The 27,211-nt window shown below is 46.3% G+C and overlaps 1 protein-coding gene across 4 annotated transcripts in view; it reads right to left on the reverse strand.

Annotated features, from left to right (window-relative positions):
- Positions 1–20,762, reverse strand: part of bcor (BCL6 corepressor) — a 57,595-nt gene extending 36,833 nt beyond the window's left edge. For 2 of the 4 annotated variants that reach the window (XM_066706059.1, XM_066706058.1), the window contains exons 1-2: positions 19,868–20,762; positions 2,725–2,851 (exon numbers count right to left, since the gene is read on the reverse strand). In XM_066706059.1, coding sequence (XP_066562156.1) covers positions 2,725–2,810 — 86 coding nt within the window. In that variant the 5' untranslated portion in view covers positions 2,811–2,851; positions 19,868–20,762. The remainder of the gene's footprint in view (positions 1–2,724; positions 2,852–19,867) is intronic. The other 2 variants (XM_066706057.1, XM_066706056.1) reach the window with 2 other exon arrangements.
- Positions 20,763–27,211: the final 6,449 nt, after the last annotated feature.

Below are 27,211 nucleotides of genomic sequence, written 5' to 3' on the forward strand. Positions count from 1 at the left end.
CCTTCTCCACCACCAACCCCCTCCCACCATCTCTCCTCCCATGCTGGAGAGCCGTAGGCTGGCTTACAATTCCCACCCCTCCCTCCAGAGATAAACCACTCACTGTGGAGGGGAAGCCATTGAGTCACGTTCCACGGATTGAATAGCGCTCCTTTTCCGTGCCCTCCTTGACCCGATGCATTCAGCGTGCCAGTGAGAGAGGAGATTATGCACTGCGAGTCTCCTAATACCATCTGGGGGTAGTGAGGGGACTCATTCCATGCTACCCCCCCACCCAAAGATTTAGAGACCTCTTGAATGAAGTGTAATTTGCTCCTCACGTGCTATGCTACACACATACACACACAATGCCTCCATCACTACCCTTTTAAGAGCATTTTATCCTAGACATAATTGTATTACCGTATTATTAATTTCTTTGCAAAGACGTCACTCCTACCGCATAAAATGTTAATGACTTCCTGTGAATGGTTACAGGGTAAGGCAATGCAGAAAATCATGTGTCATCTCATCGTCTGTCTGGAATACAGAGCGCTGTGAACGCAGCATCACTCATCAGGACACCCTGGCTGGTAAAATATTAAAACGCAAGGGGTTGACATAGACTTGACTTATGATATCGCCACATGGGTGACATAAGCCAAAGTACGAGCACAAAAACAAGCCCAGGGAGGTGAGATTTTGAAAAGGGCGATAGAGGAGGTGATGCCTCTCAAAAAATCCACTTTCCATGTAATGTTAGATACAAAACACACGAAGAGGACCGCACTAAACATAAAATACACCAAGACAGTCACAACATATGTTCAATGTGCACCAAATATCCCAGAGGGAACTCGTTTTTCCTCCATATGGCTTTTCCTATGGTTATACGAGAATGCAACAGTTTAAGACCACAAAACTAGCAACAGCATGCGCACACAACATTCAAGCACTACACAACGATTGTCAGATGTGCGAGTTTTCCACAAAAGTACCATTTGGAACCACACTGCAACTGGATATGCCGATGCAGTTTCCCCGAGAAGAAACCGCCCATGGCCATGAATGTTCTGGTTTAGGAGACCCTTCACAGTTTCTTATGATTTCTGTGGGACCAGGTAACCCTCACCTCTCATACCATCTTTAAATATCATAGCCCTCTTTTACTGGTGTTTCTAAGCCATTAAAATAACCCATAAATCTATCAGATAACACTTTCTAATTTCATGGGGCGAAAAAAAAGAGTTCAATACCCAAGGGGTTAATCTGGCAGCGCAAGCTTTGACCTACGAAGATAAAGCCGGGGAAATTCAGCAGCGACTGATCCTACATATAACCGTGCGCCGCCTCTGCATGCTAACTGAGCAGAAAAATCTTCTTTGTGAATGCAGGCATTTCCTCTCCTACTGATCCGACAGACAGGCTTGGCTCCAAGAGCGGAGCGCTGCAAAGGACGGGATTCACAAAGCATTAAACTTTACAGGCCCCAGCCACCATGCCTCCACATTCAGAGCCAAACTGGGGAATTTGCAAAGGCTCCGTCATAAAACTGAAGAGGATTTCTAACCACCGGAGGCTATTATCTGATTGGTTGTCATTGTCAGTTTAAGCGAGTAAGAGGGAGGAGGAGGAGGAGGAGGAGGAATGAAAGAAAAAAAATAAAAAGCGAGGTGGAAAAACAAGAAATGCAGTCCTTGTGGGAAAAGCTGTGCCTGTACGCCCGGACTGGAAAGAAGCGCTGCGGCGTCTGCTGCTGCTACTGGCAGCTTTAAATCCCGGCATGCCACTTTTATTACACTGGCCCCGGGTCCATTAATCTCCTGCTTTTGGAGCCGTTCCCATCTTTGTTATGGCTCCAGTTCAAGCGAAGCTCGAACACTCCAGCCTAAAGGGATTGAACCCTTGTTCTCCTATCTGCAAGCTGTCGCCGCTTAAAACTGGCCGGTTACGAAACAGCTTTCCCAGGACACGGCCGGACTGTCACACACAGAAGGTTATCTACGGGCTGACGAGGAGTCACTTTGCGGCACGGGGGCTGGTGAGCGCCTCCCGGGAGAGCAACTGTGTGCGAGGGACAGCACACCCACTGCATTCCACATTAGGAACTGGACAGAAAAGCCCTGCCTGGCCTGCCGCGCCCCTGATATCCTCTTATTGTGGTCTCTCTTCGTCCTGCTTCACTGCCGTTCGTGAGGAAGCAGACATCCATCCGTGACAAACCATGAATTTAATGATTTCTCTTTGTTAAAAATATACATTGACGCCTGCCAACACTAGGAAGACGGCATACTTTGAACAGGCTGTGTAACACTTGAACCATATGGAGCGCATTCAAGGTTTTCCAACACAAACCCACACAGGTGCGACCCAGGTTGCACTGCCGAGCCCAAATGCAGGGTCAGGTGGGGAGCTCAGCTGCTGCTCATACAGCTTCCTCACACGCGAGGTTGTAATGGTTGTTTATTTGAGCAAAACATGTCAGAGATGGTGCGAAAAAAAACACATTGCATAGAGCCAACCCCCCCCCCCACTACATATATACAGTCTGAAGGTTATCTGTGTAGCATTCATTTCACACAGCATCACCTGGACTGTGTGTTCCTCCAGTTCATTACATTCACAGGTCAGTTACACACAACCCTTGAAAAAGAGAGAGAGAGAGAGAGAGAGAGAGAGAGAGACAGAGAGAGACAGAGACAGAGAGAGAGGGGGGGGATTAGAGTACACAGAGGGACAACTAACCTCTCTTCATTAATTCCACACATGCGGACCCTCTCATTGCTCATCCAGTTGTGAATCGTCCCATACAGGGGTGTTGCGGAGAGCATGACGTCCGCTCTAGCCCGGCCTCTGTCTCCCGTGGTCGCTCCTGAAAGACAGTGGGAGAAAAGCAATCCATAAGAATCGACGGCGGCTCCGGGCCGGCAGACACCTTCTCCAGATTAATTGCCGGGGCTGCATTTACGGACGACTAAATGTGCAGCCCACGCTTAAATGCCAGGGAGATACCCTATCATAAAGCAACAAATTAAATACTTTCACAGGTCAGAAGAGATGTCCCTTCCTCTCAGCGCACGCCAGGAGAATTAAACTCTATTCCTTTCTAAACCAATCACGATAAGGGGCTGATAAAAGTTGAGGAAAAACCCATTTCAATTAGCGTGTGCATTTTAAGAAGGCAAAACCCGCATTCATCGGCGGCGGCATTTGCATTGCGAAGGCCTCATCAAAATACTGCATTTAAATTAGCTATAATTAAAACTCCGTTTAATTGCAGTGCAGTGAAATAGTTAAAAACAATGGGTGTCATTCGTATTTAAAAACACAATCAAATACTTACAGCCCCTATCTACAGCTTTTACCAATAAAAGGCGAGAGATCCTCAAATAAAAGGTGGACAACTGCAGTCGGCGGCTATATTGAATTTGCAACACCGGGATGCTTTCTATAGTCGGTTCAAATGTAACCGAGCAGGCTGCTTCGTAAATGGGGAGCTGGGATAGACTGGATCCCCTCGCAGCTCTCCGGGGTTTTGAATGGTTCACGGCGTGTGGCACACTGTGCGTGGTGTCGCTCGGGTGCCAGGAACTGCGTGGGGACAGAGCAGCGCAATGGGATTAATGTGACACAGAGGCGCGGACACCCAAACCCCGCTGCCTCCCTTCCCGTCGACACCTCATTTGGAGGCAACATTTCATTAATCATCGCCCAGACACGCAGAGACGAAAGCAGCCCGGAGGTCAGGATGCATCTCTCCTGGGTTCGTGCGCCGGCAGAAAATATCTACTGCGTAACAAACGCACGTCCTCCTGTCAGTTTGCCAGGGTTGTGTTAAAAAAAGAAGTGTTGTTATACCGGGAGTTAAGAGACTTCAATCTGTGCAAGCAGAGTTTAATCACTGTAATTAATCTATGGTGGGTGTTTAGGCAGAATTAAAGGTGTGTGTTCTAATCAGAGAAATGGGTCACTATATTTAAAGCGGACTGGTAAACATTGTAAATATCTGAATTGCAGGCTCCCTCCCCATGCCAGGTTTATTAATTGTATACTACTATTACTTATAATAACCTACAGTATTGTTTTAATCCGTGCGGTTTAAATTGACAAGACCTTGACAGTGACAGTTTACCCTTCCCGTGCTTTCACTCCTTCAGCAGATGTATAGTTTCCTGAAGCTATAACGCTCAGCTGGAACACAGACACGCAATAATGATGCTCAGGTGTGTCGCACACTTGAAGCGCCGCGCTGCATACCTTTGAACTCCGCCGAAGCAGCGTGCGCACGACCGAGACACAGGCGGCGCAGCCGGCGACGCCCAGCCGCTCAACTAAAAATAGGGTGCGCAACGAAGTGCGTGTCTCCCCATCGCGGAGGCTTGGCACGGACACTAAAGAAGCAGTTTGGAAACCCTCTCCGGGTGAAATCGGATTATAATTAGCTTAATCAAAACAAGCAAAGCGGCCGACGGGCTCGGCAGGGCTGTGCAGTGCGGTGTCTGCAGATAACAGGACGAGGACGAACCGTAGTAGTTTAAATAGTGAGAAAGCTGGTGATTAAGAAAATGCATAAAAGTGCTCGATCTCTCTGCCCCTCTACGAAATAGAGTTTAAATTAAATACAAGAAATAAAACCCAAGTCCAGTTAAATGATATAAATTCGATTTTCTAAACCTTTAAATGGGCTGCTCAGTTTGGCGCACGGCCGGTTTGTTGTGAACCCCCACAGCGAGCCCGTCGACGTCTTATTTCACTTCCTGATCTTTGTAGTTAGTTACTAGTTTATCGCTCCGATGAACTTCATCTGAACTGTTTCAAAGTGGAGGTCTGTTGTACAAACAGCGGCGCCACTGATAATTTCCCTGCAACCAGCAGCAGACTGCAACTCGCTGACCTCTCTCTCTATCTCTCCTGATCAGCGGAGGCAACCGTGCCATAAATCTTTTGCTCGGAGAAAAAAAAAAGCGAGAGACGGAGAGAGAGGCCGATCATTTTGTACAATGCGGCCGGGCGCACGCAGCAGTTGCTACTTAGTTTCCCCGGAAGCTTAGTACCTAAACTCGAGCGATCGGAGACACATGATAAGGCGCTGAATCAGACAGTGTGTGTGTGTGTGTGTGTTGTGAGTGTGTGTGTGTGTGCGTGCGTGTGTGCGTGTGTGTGTGTGTGTTGTGTGTGTGTGTTGTGTGTGCGTGTGTGTGTGTGAGTGTGTGTGCGTGTGTTGTGTTTGTGTGTGTGTGTGTGTGTGCGTGCGTGCGTGTGTGCGTGTGTGTGTGTTGTGTGTGTGTGTTGTGTGTGTGTGTTGTGTGTGCGTGTGCGTGTGTGAGTGTGTGTGCGTGTGCGTGTGTTGTGTTTGTGTGTGTGTGTGTGTGTTGTCAGTGTGTGTTGTGTGTGTGTTGTGTGCGTGCGTGCGTGTGTGTGTGTGTGTTGTGTGTGTGTGTTGTGAGTGTGTTGTGTGTGTGTGTGTGTGTTGTCAGTGTGTGTTGTGAGTGTGTTGTGAGTGTGTGTTGTGAGTGTGTGTGTGTGTGTGTGTGTGCGTGTGTTGTGTGTGTGTTGTGAGTGTGTGTGTGTGCGTGTGTTGTGTGTGTGTTGTGAGTGTGTGGTGAGTGTGTGTTGTGTGTGTGTGAGTGTGTGTGTGTGTGCGTGTGTGTGTGTGTTGCGCCCGACACCCTCCTGCTACTCCAGCTCACGTCTCCCGACAGGATTGAGGGGGGCAGGATCGTGCGAGCAGACTTCAGACACAACTCCGCTGTGCACAGGCACGCTTATTAATTCACACGCAAGCCGTCCCGCAGCTGCAGTCTCACGCCACGGCTTTGCCATCGATTTATGACGCGGGCTGTGGGACAGAGGCACCGGGATCGTTAAAACCCCTTTTTCACGAGGGCAGCGGTTGCAGAGCATCAAACACACCCACCCACACAAACAAACACGCAGGCTACACGCATTTGGAGACAGATCCGGATCAGAACCGATCGCTGTAGCGCGCGTAATGAGCTCAAACTCATGCAAAATAAATTATAATGTTAACCTGACGTGGCAGACACTAACGCGTTGGTTTTAGACAAATTAAAAGGTGCGCGGGGTAAACAGGGGGCTATATAGCCTTGTGATTACAGGCTACGTATTACAGACTTGATTAATTGCATAATTATAACCAAGCATCGGCGAGCTTGTAGAGACTGGCCTCGGCGGCGCTTTAACGCCTCTTTCCCCTGGGGGCTGATGTCACTGTAACTGAAAATCGAAACTCAACAGAGAAAATAAATAAGTTAAAGGACACAGGCTCGCACAGCGGGGACAGCACGACGTGTGAAGCACACAGTGCGTCCGTGTGAGCCTTCATCTCAAGAGGAAAGCGCGGTGGGGAAACAGAAACCTGTTCTGCACACAAGTCTAATCTGCCGACCGGTCGGCTCCCAAGGTGTGGGGCTTGGCATCGGCGATGCGAGAGGAGGCGGCTGGATCGGCCCGGCAGCTCCGCTTGGCGCCCTCTCGCTTTCTGGCTCTGGCTGGCTGCCAGTCTGAGCTCGCCGAAGCGCCAGGCTCTTAAAGCGGCAGGGCGATGCTGTGAACCTCGGCCGGGAGAGGAGAGATTTAACCCGGATTAGGGCGCACACCGCCACCCCAGGCTAAACCCAGGGCTGCCACTCATCAGCCCGTGGAAACGTCACAACACGCCCCAAGCGCAAGAACGTCCTCTGAACAGGTTTCCTGAGAAATGTCGGCATGACTCAAATAATAAGCAAGTTGGACCTGTCTGTTAAAAACGGCACAAATATACATCTCACTGCCTTCTCCCGTCACACGGCAGCATCTGTACGCAGATGGTCTCCTGCCAGAGGCAACTGTGTAGCATTTCTGTGTCTGTACATCCAGAGGAGCGTCTGAGTGACATTTCACATTGTTTTTAGCTCACCATAAGACACCATGTGTGGAAATGTTGCTCGGTGACTCAGTCTCCAATAAGGTTTGCCATAATACAAAAAAATGACCACGATTCAGAATAATACAAAGTGCCCCAAGCAAACACACAGACGGGACTAAACAACCCTCAACTTGCGTCAGTGCAGAAATCAATTGAGTCTGAACAAAACGGGTGGTAAAGAAACACGAAGGCGAGCTGCAGCGCTCACAGCGGGGCCACGGGGGATCAGGACAGGGAGAGGGGGTCACCATGAAGCCTACATTACACGTAGAGAAAATGCTAATTTGCATCATATGAGGAGTGCCTCTTGCAGCTGACACCTGAAGGTCAGAAGGAGATTCGTCCGACATTGGTTTCAGTATACTGAGGGCAACGACGGCTACGGTATATCTGGAACAGCCGCTGTAAAGCAACCGTGCTGCAGCAGTGAAACCGAAACGCAGACTACAGGCGGTTAATTCAATTTTTCCATCTCCCCACGCTGTATTAGATCACCGTCACAGGGGAGAGCCGTCCACGGCCACGCACACTGCTGCCCCGTGGCTGCTGTGAACGACGGGGTCCCCTGGGGCCCGTGAACAGCCGTGTCTCTATAAAAGACAACCTGCCGATGCCCACAGTGAAGGTGGCACAGGGGTGCATGTGTGGGTGTTGGCAGGCACTTATTGCGCTACAACACTGCTGTAGTCCAGCCCGTGTTGTTGTTGATATGTGTGTGTGTGTGTGTAGAACATCTCCTAGAGGAACTTGACACACGGCAATGTTGAATGTAATTCTCACCGTAGATTTCATGTTAGAATTACACATTTTTCGCAAATAAAAAACGAGATCACCCTGCTCCCAAGCAGCAGACCCTTTTTATTTTACAACGCCGAAGCCCACTGCCAGTTTAAACAATCAAGATAAATAAGCTAAACAGCCACAACATCGATTTTATAGCGCAACGTTTACGACCCGCCTGCTAATGCAGCTCAGTACACAGTGATAAAGGACTCGACTGGTACAACAGATGCACGCAAAGCAACAGCTCCTGGTGTGTGTGCACTTCTGCACTGCTCCGGTTTCAGAGTGTGTGTGTGTCTGTGTGTCTGTGTGTGTGTCTGTGTGTGTGTGTCTGTGTCTGTGTGTGTGTGTGTGTGTGTGTGTGTGTCTGTGTGTGTGTGTGTCTGTGTGTGTGTGTGTGTGTCTGTGTGTGTGTGTGTCTGTGTGTGTGTGTGTCTGTGTGTGTCTGTGTGTGTCTCTGTGTGTGTGTGTGTCTGTGTGTGTGTGTCTGTGTGTGTGTGTGTCTGTGTGTGTGTGTGTGTGTCTGTGTGTGTGTCTGTGTGTCTCTGTGTGTGTGTGTGTCTGTGTGTGTGAATCGAAAGATTTGGGACGTTGTTCCGTGAACCTCCATAAGGATATATACCTCGTTACTTTGATTTATGCGTGTGCCTAATGATCTCTATAAATCAAAATTAAAAACCAATTTACTTTAAACGCATTATAGGGTTAATAACACCAGATGGGTACAACGACAGTCTGGAGATTCCTTTAAATCGTCTTCCACAGTTCAGCATCGATTCCCTGACATCCCTCGCAAAACTATTATTTATGCCCTGAGACGCACGGAGCGGCTGCCGTGCCATACCCCGGAGCAACTGCTGCCTATCGACTCCGACTCTCGACCACCGTGCAGTTGGCACTTCTAGCGATCACGTTTCTGCACTATTTCCCCGCAAGGCTACGGACTCGACTCAGTTTAACACTGCGTGTGTGATCAAAACAGAAGGACAGTGCGTGTGGCAGCTGACGATTACGCACACGTTTTTAATAGATACACAAGCAACCGGATTCCAAGCACTGTCTTTGGTAAACACTGGCGGCGGGGCAGTCTTTATCCGCAGGAAATGCATATTTTCCGTGAAGACCACAGTCCAAGGAGCAGTGAACATGGCCAATGTCCATCCTATTACAAAGGGACTGTCTCTCTCCGTCTCTCCCACACAGACAGCAGCCTCCTGCGTATCAGAGACGGGCTGGCCGCGCCATTTTAAAGACACCAGATTCCGCAGCCACGAACAGCCAGCGGAGTGGGGGCGTCGCAGCATTGCACAGACTTTCACATCCTGCACACCGAAATGCCAGCGAGTCAACAAGGACAAAACGAAAACACACGTCGCAATGAAAGGCTTTGGTTTTAGCGACTGTGGTGTGTGTGTGTGTGTGGTGGTGGGGGGAGCAGACTCTTTCCGTGGTCAAGGTAGAAGCATATTAACTGCATATTGTAGCCTATGCATGCTCATATCAGCCCATTGTTCACTCCCAGTCGGGTCCCCTTTATCCAGCCCGCAGGCACCGACCATTGGCTACACTGAATCAAATACAGACCCTCTGTAAAGACACTGTGTTACAAGTGTATCGTGCATTTACCCCCTAATGCAAAGTTTAAAGCAGTCGTGTGTCTATATATAACGAATAAAGAACAGAAAAGCAAGCACGTTCTCTCCAGACGATTGCATGTGGGCTTTCCGAAGTCCTAACAGCTAACGAAACGCCAGACGAGCAGCCGCGTTCAGAGGGGAAGTGAGCACAGCCTGCCTTAGAGGCAACATGCCAGCAAGAAAGTGTCATCAAAAAAAGAGGGGAGAGGAGGAGGAGACGAGGGGGGGCAGGCAGCTATTCTGAAGAGACGTTAGTGGATAGGCCTATTGATCACAGAGGAGTTGGTTTTGCATAATTGCGGCTGACAGGGGCTGTGTTTCCCACATTGACGGCGCAACAGCTTCGGGGGGGGCTGATCGATTGGCTACAAGGCCTCCCCTCCCCTTTCCCCGCGCATTGAATGGAAGCGGGCCCGGGGGACTCGCAGGCAGCTCATTACACAGCGAATGGACGCGCAGCCCGTCTTCGCCCTCTCTCTGCCCGCAGACTCGCTTTCCCTGCTCCGACTCTCAGCTCAGCGCGCTGGAACTGGATTCAACCCTTCTGAGGATGCGGTGCCTTTTGTCCATGCCACTGATAAAAGAGCCATGTCCAGATTGTGACTATTATAGATGTCACTGTCCTACAGTCAATGCATCTACCATTCATTTATTTTATCGATGGATGTATTCTGCGTTGACCAAAACTTACGCTATTAGTAAATCTCATATTTCTTCCCCATTATGAGTCCAAAACATAATGTTATATTCTTCAGGAAGGAACAGGTGAACACTGATGTGTGGAAAAGAGCTGATTAAGCATGCAAACCAATTCCCTTGCAATACAAGTTTGGCACAAATGATTCGCACCCACGCACTCCAGTCCTTTGTCTTTCAATGACACGTCAGACGAGATCAAAGGGGACGAATAAGGCAGTGAGTCAAATTCCCTTTGAAGACATTACGTCACAGCGTTAAGACAATGCGCCGAGCCCAGGCGGACCCTGGCCGTGTGAGAAATGGCCTTTATTCCCCAGGATTGCGGCCTGTGCAGCTCAGCTAACAGATGATAATGCGTCTTTTACGTGTGTGTGCGGTGGAGCTTTTTTTTATCGGTAGTCACCTTAAAATTCACAATTGATTTTCCCCGTCACCGACGAGTAAACACGTTTTAGCTTTCTTAATAATATTCCCTTTATAAATAGTTTCAGGAATTGTGAACCATGGTTCAATCCGTAAGACACAAAACAGGCAATTCGTCCACATACGCCGTTTAAAATATCTTAATATTCAATACCACTAAATACAGACAATTCAAATGTATAAGATATATATGATGTAGCACAAATTATATATTCTATATAGAGGTATCTGTGTAGGTAGAAGTTTAACCATAAAAAACAATCACTGTGGGACAATAAATCAAACATACAGGACTTGGGTATTAAATGCGCACGTAATGTTTTTTTTATTTATTTAATAAGACTTGTCCGGTTTGGTTGCCGGCGATATGGGTGTATAAAAATATGTTTTTCACCGTAGGGCGTGGTAAATCAATGTGCTGATGTATGTTAGTGAACGACACAGCAACACATGACACATTATGGTCCTGCTCTTCTGTGAGATGCCATGGAGATTATGGTAAAAAACATTAAGTGCATTTAAACCTTTTTAAACTATTGACGTCAGGTGGCTTTTACAGTTCTAAAACAGTTTCCAAGACTTATATGTCGTTGGGTCCTTTCAGCAGTCCAGACTTGTTCGTGTTACTGCCTTTGCTTCTAGCTAAATATCTGATATCTGATGCAGATATAAGTTGTTCGCCAATATAACCGCTGGATTTCCCCCAAAACCAACACCCGCTTTCATTGCCTTCAGACCGACTCGCTGCGGCGATACTGTTGGGATAAAGCCGCCCATAATCCACCCTCCTCCTCTCCCACCTCGATCAACTGAAAGTAAAGGTTAAGTGTGCTGGTCTGTCCGGACATGCAGGATATAGGCCAGGAGTCCTCATCTGTGCTGGGGAACTCATCCAAACTTTTCAGACCACAAGATATGTCTATTGGGAGAGTACACGGATAACAAAATCTGAATGTATTTACATATTATTTACGTAAATCTAAGCAAAGTTAGACGATCCTTTTACTTTCATATTAAATAGTATTTTAAAACATTACAAAAATATATCGAGTGTGATGGCCAAATCTCGCTTTCGTCTTCTCTTTTTTTTAACCCGGATTTATCCACAGGGCTGCGCATCTCAACACGTTTCCTAAAAGGCAATGCATATGATCAAGCCATGCATAAACAGACACAAATAACGTCTCTCAACGAACAAGCCAGATGATTTACCAAACAAATAAAACAACAAAATGGTCAAGCGTTGCCATGCATATACAGTCTACCCTCGTATCTATAACTGAATATCCGTTACATTACACAAATCCATTGCAATGAACACTGGGGCGGCTGTGTCCACCCCGTGCCTAAGGTGAAGTGCAAGCTCTATAATGAAGGCATTGTGTGCACGCATGGGGGGGGCAGGCAGGCACCCGCGCCCCCACAGCTGTCGCATTATTTGCGCTGGCCGTGCACAGGCCTCACCCGCCGCCACACAGCGCCTGAGTGAGACCGGCAATCCCGCACCGCACGGCCCGGGAGCCAACAACAGCAGCATTGTGAGAGCCGCCGCTGGAGGACGGGCCACTGCACTGCAACCCGAGGGGAAAAAGACAGACAGACACGGAGAAAGTCCTTTATTTTACAAAGGAGCGGAGAACGCGAGCAGCGGGACTTGTGCACCCGCCACCAGTCGCCTCCCATTATCCAAATATAACCCCGCTTCGGCACATTTACTATGGTGTTGCTCAAGGGTGCAGCACTCGTGACGGCCCCTTTCCACGGTGTTTGCACACCACAGACTCGAGTCTGTGCATGCTTTCTAAATTTAAGATTATGCATCTCATTATGACAATTATCGAAATAATATGTGTACAAGTAATGCCTAAAATTCATAGATTTCTTTTTTTTTTAATTAACATGCTCGTATCATGTTTTCTAAATGTAAATAGAATGTAAATAAAACGTCATTCTGCACCCATTGGAACTTTAAAATGAACTCTTAATTCCCCCTCTAATTATATTAGCCCCTGTTGAATGGCGTCTAAAAGTTTGGTGTTTTTAGCACAGAAAAAAAGAAAACATTGTGGTTTTGATTTAGCCCCACTGACTCCAGGTCTAATGACTCCATGCTTATTTACAGGCCTGTTGAATTGGTCTGGGGAAATTAATTGAACTGATTCAACTAAATTAGTATTTTTTCCCAGGTTAGGAAACCCATCATCCACAATCTCGTTGTGCGGAAAACAAAACCGCCAGTATTTTCTTATTTCCACCTTAAAATGACTTAGTTGGCTACGTTGTCAGTTGATCCAAAATATCTAGAATTCCTATGTAAATGTTTTGTAAGCATCAGTGATGTGGAAACCGGGACAATGGTGTTCAAAATCAGTGTAGTTTTGATTTCAACACAAAAAAAAGTGTATGAACCATAAACAATATGGTTGAAAGTTTGATAATTACTTTAAATTTGTGTTGAAGATACAGTTTCTAGCTGCTATTGCTGGTGTGTAAAGAACTTTATATCAGAAACACAAAACAATAACAGGTTGAAGAAAGCAATGTTCTTGTAAATTAATACAAATATATAGAGAGAAACAGAATAGAAAGCAACATGATAAACTGCTCTAGAAACAAATGCCCTGCGTGACGTGCGCAGGGTCCAGTTTCCCATGTGAAAGAGCTGCTGTGGGCAGAAACGCAGCGCTAAGACAACAATGCTGGCGTGGGCAGGAACGCGTTCCTGTGAGGGCGCAGCGATCCGTGCCCGGCGCAGCTCCTGCGGCACAAAGGCTCCCGGAGGCAGAGAAAAGAGCTCCTGTTTCAGCGCTGCGTCCCCCGGGAGGCTGGGACGGAGTGCAACTTCAATCAAACCATGACTTCTCCTCTGGGAGCCAACTAGGAAACCCGATCTCGCCAGCTCACTGCCATGCGTTTGCTTTTATTCACACACATCTCATACCTCCTTAGATTGTGTATCGCAGCCCCTCCTCGACTGTAAACACAAGGCGACGGGCGAGGGTGGCTGTTTATTCGCTCCTCACTCGGCGGGCCTCCCGATGTGCTTTAATTTCCGAGGAAGAAACCTGACTCGGATGTAAAGCCGAGGCCACGTCAGGTGTATATTTCACAGAGATAGGGTGACGGTGAATTACGGTAATTATGTACCCTAACAATGACAAAAAGATGATCTGTAGGCATAAAAAACGACGGTGCCGAAATGTGAAATACAGATTATGCATTTCCATCCACTAAGTTTTAAAGCCTTTATTTATGAAACTAAGAGATACTACTGGAGCATACCGCATTATTTATGAAGCTGCACGGGGCTAAAAGCAGTCAATTATCGGATCCACTCCCCTTCAAAGCAGCAAGATGCATTGGTGTGATCTCGCAGAAGAGAGTCCTGCTCCACATCGCTACACCGAAATCACACCGGAGCCGTGATTGGGATCGGCCTGCGCTGACAGATGAGCACAGCGCATGTGTGTGTTCTTCACATGGAAAGCACTCTTTATGAAAACAGAAAATAAACCATAATAATCATAACCACCACCTGGGAACCACAACACCTGGGTATGATTTATGTTTGACGACTCGGTATGCATCAACTTACTTCACACTGGCCATTCCCAGCCTCAGTGAAATATTCTTGCACAAACGATTATGCATAAAAATCCCTCCCATAGGTTATTAACAATCCACAGTGGTAATTGATTTTTCATCCGACTAAGACCTAAAATGTACACTAACTAATGCAAAAACAAGTGCACCCAAGACTTTCTTTGGCCGACACAATTTTCTACATTATCACGCACATAAACTGTCCAGTACGTGTTCAAATCATGTCCAAAGTGTTAGTATTGTAATCGTATTAGGGTGCAGCTGGGTCCCGGGGTGGACCCCCATCATCAGAAGCTGCGGCTTGGCTGTTCTCCATTGGCGTCCGTCTCGGCAGCAATCTGGCCACCCACCCAGGGGTATTAACTTTCGGGGGCAAAGAAACAACCACCCTCCTTGCTTTTAATGGATCAGGGTCTTATCTGTCCACTCCTGCCCTGACCCTTTCTGAAGAAGCCGATTCCGCCCGAGGCCTGGCACCGCTCGGGTGTGCTGTGCTGCGAGATGTATGACCCGTGTAGCTGTAACTTACAGCACCGGTTTGTTTACAGGACTGTCATTAACCTCGAAGAAAAAGGGTGACGTCGTTTGGAAATCACGTTAATTACATAGCGTGCACCTTGTGATCTCAATGCCCTTGTCTGGTGAATAGATGTTTTCCTATCTGTGCCCTAGACGTTCACAAACGACTGACGCATGCGTTAAGTGTGTAGCTAAACATGCTCCAATCTTACTCCGCTCCAATGTACTAAACAGGTTAATTATAATGTGATCCGCGAGTTTTACCACAGGCTATAGTAGTCATGGATGCCACTGTTTCCGATGGCTGGTATCGCTCTTTGACATCGGACTCAGTAACTCAAACTGCACCAAACATCGGCCCTGTCTTAAGGGTAATGGGCACAATCATTTGCTGTGATAATTCATGGTTGGTCAACCTAAAGAATGCCATATCCTGACTTCAGCCCTCTTTATTTCCATATTTTCAGTACTTCTACTACTATTACTACTTATAATAATACCAAGTCAAATCATATCACCAAGGCACGGTGCGACTTCTGTAACTGTCCAGCCATCACGAAGATTTGATTTAGACGTTCACTTTTTTGCATACATATTATAATATTTAATATATAACACAAACCGGAAAAACCTTTCAAGACTGAATGGTAGTTGCATACGAACATGCACGATCTTGTGCGGGTATATAGGCTATGCTTCATATAACTGTTTATCTTTTGCAAAACGTTAGTTGAAATGTGTGGCATGTTGTGAATGGGTTTGGGAAAACACTGTTCATTGTTTTACTAAGCCATGCGATTCTTCCTCGGCGGTGCAAATTAACATCTCGGTACAGCCCTGCAGGGAACAACAGGAAAAGATGTCGCAAACAGACTGCCCATCAAATGCAGAACAATAGCCCCAAATCCGTTTAATTTTCGTCCACTGGAACCATAATGGGTCTAGTGCCCGTAAAAAAGAACTGAATACCATCCGCGGTCAGCAAATCTGCTGCATTAAAGAGAGAGAGAGAGAGAGAGAGAGAGAGAGAGAGAGAGAGAGAGAGAGAGAGAAAAGCGATCACACCTCATTAGTTCCCTCGAGGTGCGGAGCAGACAGCGCGAGAAAGGCAGGAAATTTCAGCGCTTTTATGGCAACCGGCAATTATAAATCAATACAGCTACGTGTTTGCAGAAAGTCGCACTCCGAAGCAGCTTTCCACTTCACAAAGTTCGCAAATTGTTATTTTGTGCAATCACACGTGGCGTTAGCGCAAAACACCGCCGCCACTTAAGCAAATCGTGTATGTTTAGATTTAATTTAAAAATACAGCGCTGATGCTCCACGTACACCCGTCAGTTTTTGCATACCGATTAAATTGTTTAAAGGACGGGACACAACTTCACCACCCTCCAATGACCTACTTGTTACTATTGCCACGTATCGGGGTCCCTCATATGCTCAAATTAATTAGCGGGGGGGGGGACATATTGAAAAGGAATATCAACTGCATATTTAACAAGGCAATACAGGTAGCTAGATGCAATCAGACATAGCAGTAATCTAAAAACAACCCCGATTGCAATATATTGTTCGAGATTCCATGTGAAATGTGAGATTCCATTTCCAATATAAAGCAGTCGGTATTTTATATTACAACACATTATATTTATACACTCTTAACCCCCCTTTAAGGACGATGCCAACATTACAAGAAAAACAACTCCAAGAGCATCCACTTCATTGCACCGCTCACCTGTCACCTTCTAAAGGAGTTCGCTTGGTTCCTCTGCATTGACATACAACATTTGCACAGCTTTTAAACAATGAAACTTCAACATCCCAACATGAATACCTATACGATGCTAGTTCAAATCAAATTAGATTATATTGGCCAAACCCAGGGGAAACCGTCAACACATGACTCTTCCAACTAGGTAGTCCAGACTCTTCCTACAAGGCGAGATGTGAACTTCATGGAAATATCAAATGAAATCCACTTCACTTAGTCTTGTTATAACGTATGGAAAACTTGAGGCAAATCAGCCATCAAGGGGGAAAGCAAACTATAGTGCTGAATTCTTTATGTGAATGTGTTCAATAATGAAAACGAGCTGCCAGCAGCCGTAATGCGCACACAAAGTTTAAAGCTCACGCTGACAGAAGGTGGGGGGGTTCAGTCGCCTCGGTTTTGCACGGCAACTTTGTATTTCCTTTTTGTTTCGGAGGCGTTAATGCCTAAAATGAAACATAAAAACGTCTTCATCTGCTACATTCCATGCGATACAATTGGTCTTTAATACCATTCATTTACCCGAGGACCATGGTACGAGTCTGGCTGCATGCAACAATACCTTTAGATTCGCGTGAACAACAATGCTACCCCGTCACTGAAACCTTTGATCTCGCCAGTGCAAACAGAGCAGAGGTGAATGGCACGCCGCGGTAGCTGTGTTGACATTATGTCAGCGCCATAAACAAGCCTTTCCAATGTGAAATAAAGAAAATGTGATTTTCGGCTGAAATATAATGAGCTGGCACACAAAGCCTCAATTACGTGTGTGTGAATACCTTCTCCGTACAGAAACGCACAATACCGGGGCGCGTCCGACGGCGCTGGAGCCGCTCTTAAGCCGCACGACCGGGCTCTGTTCCCGGCTCAGTCTCGGACAAAGCCAGACGCTGTAGTCAACGCGGTGGGTAAATCCAGGCTGTAAGAAGCTGTGATCTTACTGGCTGTGGCTGTAACTGTCCTACGCAAAACAGCGCCTGCAGTCTGCCGGTATCCATTCAGACAGAGACCAGACAGCAAGAGACCGTGCTAAAAGTAATAATTGCTCCAGCTCGTTCGTTATCCGCGCTGGCCGCCTGCCTGTGCCGGTTGCATCACGACTCCCTTCCAGAAAACGGCTCTGTGGCGCTTTTCCGTGTGTAGTTAGTTGGGAGACGATATTGCGAGCAGCCCCGCACCTCATGTAGGGGAGAAACCGCGTTTGCACCTCCCGTGCATTCTAACCACGTACGAGCATATGTTATGTATAATTTTTAAATAAGTAATATGAATTAATCACCGCTGTCTTCGCGGGTTTCTTTCTATTTCATTTGTCCGCTTCCTGTCGTGTGCACTTCAGCAGGCTGCAGTCCGCGAAATGTGGAATGGGACAAAGCCCGAGGTGCATACCACGTAATAATTCATTAACATAATTAAGATGGATTACACGTCAATCTAAATAGCCCGACGTATAATTTCGTACGTGGGAAAAGAAACCTATTTGCTATTAAAGTTGCGATTAGAATAACCCATTGAAGCCCTACAGTGCATGTGCTTGTGCAAGTAGTAGAAATATATTTCCACGTCCAGCGTCCGGAGCGAAAGTAGCCGAACTGGCTGCGGGGACACGTCCCTGTTTAACTTTCTTTAACGCTTTAGCTCTCTCCTCCCGAGAGCTGTTGGTCTTTCACTTTGAACTTCACACTTTTCTTCTTGTCCACGCAATCTGGTTAATTTAAAACTAACACCTCACCCCCATTCGCGTTGTGTTTTTCGCTTCGTCTGTTTTTCTTCCAAGTCTAAGCTGTCCTGAGCCCCAGCGCTTGTCTAGACCAATCGATCATTACACACACTAAAATGCACCACAAACAGTTGTCCTTTCTGGGGGGAGTAAAACCACAGAAGCCCACTTATTAAGCACTTCGCAAAGCTGAAGGTAATTCAAAGCAGTCCGATTATAAGAGCATCTGCATTTCTACCAACAGGCTTTTACACGAACCTTTAAATTGTATTGTAAATACCATTTATAATTTTACTATAATCTAGATTTATTTGAAAATACCCCTTTAATCTCATAAACGTCCGAGCGAAAAACAAAAGAATAAAAGGATAATTTCCCGTCTCTGAAAGCCCATTTTCTTTGTTTGCGAGCTAGCTGGCTCAAGGTAAACAGAACCCAAAGGTGCCGGATAACTAATGAGCTGGAAAACGCATTGATCCACAGAGTCCTTCTAATTAACGGTCATTCATCGACCCTGGAAAGAATGAAGAGCGCAACGAGTTAAAATAATAAATACACAACCGGCACAAGAAACTATAAATACACTGTCAAAAAATAAATAAGCAGAATTCAGGTATAACTTTTCATTTTCACTAGCCCCGTCCAATGCAACGAAACTAAAGTTCCCCGAGGTTTTATTTATTCCCAACACTGTGCGGATTAGATTTAATAAAACAGCAAATCTCTCAACCATGCATACTATAAATCTGTGAAACGTCGGCGACTTGCTAAACTCGGATTAGACGCGACAGAAAGTCATTTGTAACAGTCTGATTCACACCTGCACTAGCCTAGCTGCGGTCTACAAGAGGAGGTGGTGGTGGTGGGGAGGGGGGGGGAGACTTCAACATGCATCTGTGCGGGAGGGTTGCGTCTCTGCCGCAGTCTCTCTCCTGTCTGTCTCCAGCCCGTGACAAGCGCTGCTTCACCCCGCCAGCCCGCACCGCCCCGCACCGCCCCGCACCTCACCGCACCGCACGCACGACCGACACCGCGGGGATGCCCTCCACCGTCGTCGGACCGCAACATTATTTATGAACCAGACTACCAGCCGCCTGGGCGAGGCTCGGAGCCGTAACGCCTTTCATTTCGGGCACAAAAACAACAACTTACTTCAGCCCGAAACAAAGCGCTGCACTGGCACAGAGCGCACGCAACCCGCAGCTCCTCCACCGCGTCCGAGTCGAGGGAACTGCACGCACACGCACACAGAGGCTGCCCCGGCTGTCTGAGCGGATCTTCGATCATTTTACTTTCACATCGGACGCTAGTTTTCCTATTAGAAGTGTTGCCTCTATACGAAACAGCAAACGCAAAACCGCTCCTCTCGCCGGGAAGCCCCGACGCGACGCTAGAAATGATTCATTACTAGCTTGAAGGTTTTCACCCGTTCCGAGGCGGATGATTAAAATCTAGCCTGACTAATTTGTCAACCGTTGGCAATACCCCCCCCACCTCAACGCAGCCTCGCCAGACCACCCTTATCTCCGCCGGCTGGGTTGTGTTGTGTGCGATTAGTGGTGCCAGCGAATTGCTCCGGACCCCCAGGAGCGCAGGCGACAAAGCCACAACTTCACAACTGTGCAAAAAGCCCGGCAGAGACGGGGTCCCAGGGTGCGTGGTAATATCTGCAGCTCTTCTGCGCTGTCGAAGTCACGGTGTAGCGAAACATCTCGTCTTGCACAAGTGAGAGAATAAAAAGCCAGCAAGATTGCGTGCAGGACAACTCATCTCAGCGTTGAAAATTAAAAAAAAATCAGTCTTACCTTTTTGGGAATAGGGAGAACGAGTCCCTGTCTTATCGCCTGGATGTAAAAGTTTTTTCTCCTTGTGAACTTTCAGGCAAGGATTCAAACCAGACACGATCCTCTATTTGCGTTTCACGGCAGCGCAAACATCCCAGTCAAAGCGCAAACTGTAATTGAGCGCAGCGTGCGGAGAGCGGTCTCTCTGGGCTCATTCAAATCCACCTAAATCCAGTGTCGGGGACACACGGGAGGTCCTGGAGGCTCCTCTCCGTCTCGGGTGCTTTTCTCCGACTCTCTCGCTCAGGGCAGCCGTGCGATAAATACTTTTTTTGTAGTGATCCAAAGAGTCACGGCGTACTTCCAGCAGGACGAAAACGGCGCAAAATCAAGGGAAGGCGTGCACATCCTCGGCTTGTTTCAAATGTTAAATATCCAAATGCTACAAGAGCAGATATTCCTCCGTCCCGGGAGCGCACTGGGGGTCTTGGCGTTATGCAAGGGCACAGGTGGCGGCCGTCCGCGGACTCCTGCAATTAGTGGAGCCCCGCGATGCCTCGCAGCGCCATGTTGTCGGGTTGCCGCTCGCACTGAACTCGCCGCCTCGGATGACAGTAGTTCACCCTCTCCTTCTACACGACATCGTGCTTCGGGGGGAGGCTTGGCTCATTTTGCATTTGTCTTCTTCTTGACTCTTGCTGGTGGGTTGCGCTTAAAACAAACGCACTGTTTCGCACTTCTCTCGCTGTGTCTCTGGTCTTTCGCTTCGCAGCTCCAGACACCAGCTGCTCTCTCTCCGTGTGCGCGGCGGAGACTGAGCGCCAGCGCAATCCGCTCCCACTCGCAGACTCTACCCAGAAGGCCAGTCGGGGAACCGCAATTACCATAGACCTCCAGCGAACTTACTAACAAAACGGGGGAGAGAGAGAGAGAGAGAGAGAGAGAGAGAGAGAGAGAGAGAGAGAGCTGGTGCTATTCCTGAGCTCTTTTTTTATTTCATCTCCCTAAGATAGAGACTGCCGCATAGTGTACAAGTTAGCATTTTAATTGACACGTGGTTAAACCAGTTCCTGCTTCGCTCCTTTAATCGGCCGACATCATCTTAAAACATAATTGGGTGCTACTCAATTTAAAACATTTATGAGAAGAAGGGAAAAAAAAAAGTTTGCATTTAGATGAAAGACACCGATGTATATCTCATTGGTTATTTGTTTGCCTCATCCAAATACATCAATAAAATCAATATATATTGTGGGTTGCTTGAAAAATCAACATTTTATAATATATTATAAAATACAACGTTATACTCATCTCTATTAAATATGACACACGTTGGGTTAAATAGGGATAATGCATTCTTCCATTCTGTCAAACAAATAACTAACATATTTGGTCGTTTGTTACAATGTAATGTTGCCGTGTCCGCTTGAATATATCCGTATTTTGTCCAAATGTAAAACTGTTTTGAGCTTCGCAACCTGAAAAGGTCATTTAGTGCAGCCACGGTCTGCAAAATTAAAATGGACGCTTTCATGAAAATAATATATATAATTGTATAAAATTGGTGTAATATTCCTTTGGGGAAATGTGGTGTTTTTATATTTTAAATTAATTACAACACAAATACCCTCGTTGGATTATCAATATATGCGCTGTTTATGTAGATGGTCTGCGTACAGATATTTGATGGTAAGGCTTTCAGGTGCAGGAAAGACTGACTCACAACAAACCAAAGTGACTAAACGATCAATGATAGTCTGGACTCAGGCTCCTCCGGCCTTTTATAATCCTGCAGTGGGTTGTAGATAAGTGCAGGTCTTCACAATCTGAAGACGCCATGCAATTTAGCGCTGCTCTCTCTATATTTCCCCGGAGACATGCAAACTAGTGGATCTCCTGCGGGCCACACAAAACCAGTGCCAGCGTCTTCCTAAAACCTGCGGAGACCTGTCCATGTCTTTGAAGTCATCTCGACCAGCATTTCTACAAATCCCCAACGGTTCATTCTCTGCCATTGGCACACGTTAAAGGCGCTGTAGTGCAGGATAGAAACACGACGTGGGCCAAGGTTTTAGTCGTTTGCTTCTCTATGCTGTGCTTAAAGCATGCCAAACGGAATAGAATGCACAATCAACAAACGCGTTATGCATCAAAAATGTGTAGTTTTACACCTTTCACACATCTAAAAGACTTTAAAAAAATGCTTTTCACGTCGTGCGTGTAGCTGGGAAAATTGTAAATGGCCTCTATTCGTTGCACCGTAAAGCAGGAAGCTGGATAATCACACACACGGGCTGTAATAGGATTGCCTGTATAGTCTGACAGGCCGCCCTCCCCCTCTCGCAGCCCCTCCGGGATGTGACCCGAAGGTCAGGCCGCTGTGCAGTGCGCTCAGCGCGGGAAGCTCCTTTCACAGAGCTCGGCCCGTAAACACAACTGGAGATCAGGAATAGGGGCATGCACCCGTTTATTATTCGTGTTGGGGTTACTTTGTTTTACACGTTGCTCTTACAGAAACGTTAAACTGCGTGCAACCGCAGCACATGGATGATCATAAGAACAATAATAGTAATAACAGGGAGGATCAAGAAGAGGACACGTAAAAAGAGCAGCTTCAGGATTTGAATAAGCTTTGCCTATAAAATCGTCTGTGTCGGTAAATGTGGGCAAAGGTGGTTTAAAATTAGTGGTACAATAAATTACAGCAGCATCGATTGGGGGGTATTATGAAAAAGAACGACTGGTCTTTTATTCGGTAGACTTTTCAGTCTACAAAAATACAATTTCAGTTTCAAAAACAGCAGAGGCTGTCAGCACAGTTCCTCACAACACTCTTCCGTCGCAAAACGCCTTTCAGGATTTAAGATGACAGTGCGGCCCGTTAAATGTTGTAGCCTGCACTGTATCTAGAAATATTAGTCTTTGATTAGGACAGACCTTGAAACGTCATGGTGTCTTGGCCTTGAAACCCACATTTTTAAGAAGAAACGTGTTTTAATTATGTGGGAAATTTTCGCAATAATGCGAGACAATAGCCTCTGACACCTCCTTAGCATACTCAGATTGTACAGTTTGACCTTCCCACACCATTCCCTGCTGACACAATGACTACCCCACACAATTATCTAATCACACAATCACCCGCATTTTGCCCACATAGGCTACTATATTCACTTATTATTTTAGCACTACATAATGTATGTGATATATTATATGTCTGTACAATATATACATTTGTATCCATCAAAGTCTCTGGTCTTCTTCTGAAGACGCATGAACATTGGTGAACAGATAGATAACATTGTAGATAAATGATATTATTATTTTTCTACCTTACATTGCACTTTCCGATTTCAATTATATTTTTGGACATTTTGCGACAGCGCTTGGTTTTCTTGTTGTGACCTGACCTGTCCTAACATGATGCAAGATCATTTATCCCACAAAAAAGCCCATGTGCGAGAGCATTGTCCGTTTCATCTGTGTCTTCCAGACAGGCGAGGTTGGTGCCGAGACTGGCCTGGGCAGAAACAAGCAGTACGTGGTGCCAACGTTTATGCCACTCGTCGTATTATAAACATATGTAAGATGTACACGACCTCTACATACTACCCACATTAACTTACAATTAAATTCATATTTAAATAAGGTGTTATACGCTTTACGTTTTTTCCACAAGCCAAAAAAACCTGCAGCTCCATTTCTGTCCCCAAGGTTGTGCAAATTACAGCTGCCTTTAAATTGAAAAAATCAGATTCTGAGTGTGAAGCTAAATGTAATATCGGCCTGTGCCTTTAAAGTGCTCACTGGCATATATATATATATATATATATATATATATATACTTCATTAACTGCAATGTCTGGTGACAGTACTGTGTTTCGGTTCAGGGTACGTTTTGTCTGAAGGAGATTGATGACATTGGGTAACAAAAAGTGACCATCCTCTTTCTAATTCCAGGTACAGTGATTAAATGGAATTGCACATCTTCTTTCTGTTGAAGTTTCTGGGAACCACATCCTTTTTTCCTCTGGGCGAGCTGCGAGTGAGGGCACATGAAACCTCTAACGTCACCAAACTATAATTAGTGATTTAGAGAAACCCCCTACAGGAGAGTAACGCAGCACTCATAACTGTGTGCCTCCCTCTCCGATCGCCTTCCCGGAGAGTGCGGTGTGGATATCCATCAGGCATGTCGTAACGATTCCCACTTTTTCTCTACACCCCCACCCCCCACCCCTCGGGCTTAGGCTACATCAAAAGAAAGCATACGTTCACAAGAAAAGTGGACCACTGATTGCGTGTGATTTTTATCTGCATACTTGCAATTATATTTGGTAGTTTAGTGGAATCAAGAGAGACAGACCATCTTGAGAGCAGCGCTACAGATATCCCGCACCAACACAAGCTTATGCTGTAATGCACTTTACCAAACTTCCTGAAATGTGCAGTTTACCATGCAGAAGTCGGCGTTGTGAAGAAGGAGGGGGGTTGCAATGAAGCAGGCCATTTAACACCAGGGCAGGAAAGAGTAACACAAGGGCACATACGGGACCCGTGCTGTGGCTATCGAATGCAGCTAATAAAAGACTTCACCCCAATGGAAAAACGAATGGCTTGATTTGCGAGCCAATATGGGACAGAGTAAATCTAAAGCCACGCAAACCCGGGGCGACGCGGAGCCGAGGTCTTCACCCCAGGAGGAGTCTGTGTCGCTCCGTGTGCGGCGTGCATCACACCTCGGCGGCAGCTCTCGGTGACTGATGCGACCTGTCGTGCGTGCCCCCCGGATTCATTAAACGCTAGACGAGTACAGAAAGAAAGATGATAATGAAAGATGGCGATACTCCCCTCCCCCACCCCCTCTCCACAGCTCCCACTTCCTGCAGCGGAGGTCTCGTTTCCCAGCCCGGAGCTGCCGGTCGCCATCCGTGCGACAACTGCTTGCATTTCCAGCCTTTTGAATGAAGCTACGGCTGCTTGGTACTTATTTAAACCTTCTCATCAGGACATTTATTTAGGCATTTGATGATGGATGCATATGTTTTTTTTTTTGTTTGTTTTTTTTAAACGGTGTATTTGTTACTTTGACGCAACACAAGCTTTGCTCTTCTGTTACTCGTGATGCTTATTTCGCCTTGTATACACGTGTAGGTTGTGCCTAGCCAAACTTCATCTTGTACATTTATATTGGTCTCTGTCCATGAATAGGAATTACATTGTATACTACTGACATTGTTTACACAACAATATATTCAAAGCAACACCGTTAGTGTGTTAAAACCAACAACAAGTGGGTGAGTCGTTCTCCAAGCTTCGTGGTGTGGCTGCCACGGAGAGACGTGTCGAAATGGTGTTGCGATACGAGTCCCAGCACACAGATGCATGCAAGATAACACAAGACTGGGGTGAGAAGTGCTGTGTTCAGCTGGGCTGTGTTGATGTCTGGATGTAACCCGTATACAGTATATTCCTCCACCGCACTGCTGACTGTCTCACTACTGCTCCATGGTCTATTTTTAGACGACGTGTTTTGCTTGGAGTTCCTCCCTAAAAGCCAGATGGGGATGAGATTGGAAGTGGATTGTCTGAGTGTACAATCAGACTCCGCTCTTCGTGTTGCACCGAGAACAGAGGGGGAGGGGTGTGTGTGTGTGTGTGTGTCGGGGGCTCATTCTTCTCCAGGGCGGGGTAACACGGGGGCGAGTCCCCCGGCGCTGGCTGTAGTTAATAAAGTGTTATTCAGAGCGCATGACCTTGGTGCGGATAGCTCGGGGAGTCAGGAGGCACCACAAACACTCTGCAACACAACTTTCATCCGAGACGAGGCTGCTCCACTGACAGGCAGTCTTAAGCGTTCATTTAAAGCAGAATTAATCATTGCAGGCAGCGGAGTCGGAGATCAACTGTTAATAGTCTCGGATGAGGCATGCCAAGGGGGTAGGTAAGGGTGCGATAAAGGGAAACTGTCAACGTGCCCGCAGCCCCCGCTGTATTAACCCTGTGTGCACAAGGCACGCAAATTGGCATGGAGAGACCTGAGCACAAACAGCTTTTCTATACCAAGTCAGATATAGAAATGTAGCAGTCAAGTGAGTTCGGGTGTTTTGACATTACACCAGCCATCAAATCTCAAATGCATGGGCTATTCCAGACGCAGCCAGAACCAACTGTATCTGTACCAAGTCCTTTCATTTGCTTTTGGGAAATATGACTGGAGATGTTTGCAGAAAGAAGAACAACATTCTGACCGCTAAAAACTGCAGTCCAGAGTGGGATCTTTATTTTAGCAATGTTGTAACAGAGGCAATGATTGACACCCGGGTCAAATTAGCAGTATACTTGTGGTCATCGCCCTGCGGTTAAACACACCCCGTCCAACAGGGCGTATCCAGGATAATAATATCAATACGCGCCTGGCAGGATTTTGTCTTTTGGGCTCACCCCACCTCAAAAATTACAACAGTTCGTCAAATTAATAATTGAAATATGTTTTTTTTTTCATTCATTGGGAATTGACTGAAAGATTAAATTAGAAATAATTTGTATGTGTATTGTCATGAGTAAAGTCACATACTCAGTTTAGTTATCATGACATAGTTTAAGGATAGATAAGGATAAAGTTGATGCACAGCATGATATTTATCATTTGAATTGAGGTTTGAGAATACCCAAATGGGTTTTGCCACCATTCATATTTGGTATTGGGTGTCACCGAAATCGGGAATAACCATTTACACATATAGTAATTATATTAAATCAATACCGACCAATTTCAGGAGTCGGTATTGCACTCTTTTTCTGGGGTGAGTCTACAATTGCATGATCACAAAAGTACCTTCTAGACAATACTTTCACTGAGCCACCTTACCCAGTGCTTAGACCCTCGTAGATAGCTGTGGCACTGTAAACTGACATCCAATTAGGAGATCATTAACTGGTTTAGATTAACCTCTTTATGTGATTACCGCCTCTCCGTGTAGGGTGCAAGTTCCGGGGTTTGCTATGGTCTTATTTTGTGTTTGTAAATATTGTCTGGTTGTAAAAGCCACACTATAAATGTCAGGAGCTATATTACAAGCACGAGTAATGAATGAATGTCGAAACTCTTTATTCCGTTTATGCAATGGACTAGTTCTACTAACTGGCATTCTGGTGATTTTCAGCAGATTCATTTAACTGGAAAACAGTAATGACTAAAAACAAAACAAAAAACACTATGCTGTATCTATATTATCTATATTACTATAATAGCTTACTAATAAGAAGAACGCATGAGTGCGAACTTGGATTTTTTCAAATGTTTTGAGTGTGTGTGTGTGAGTGTGTTTTAATGATTGAAGATCCATTTTAGGCTTAAGTAAC

This window comes from Amia ocellicauda, chromosome 6, assembly GCF_036373705.1.
Source record: "Amia ocellicauda isolate fAmiCal2 chromosome 6, fAmiCal2.hap1, whole genome shotgun sequence".
NCBI classification, from domain to species: Eukaryota; Metazoa; Chordata; class Actinopteri; order Amiiformes; family Amiidae; genus Amia; species Amia ocellicauda.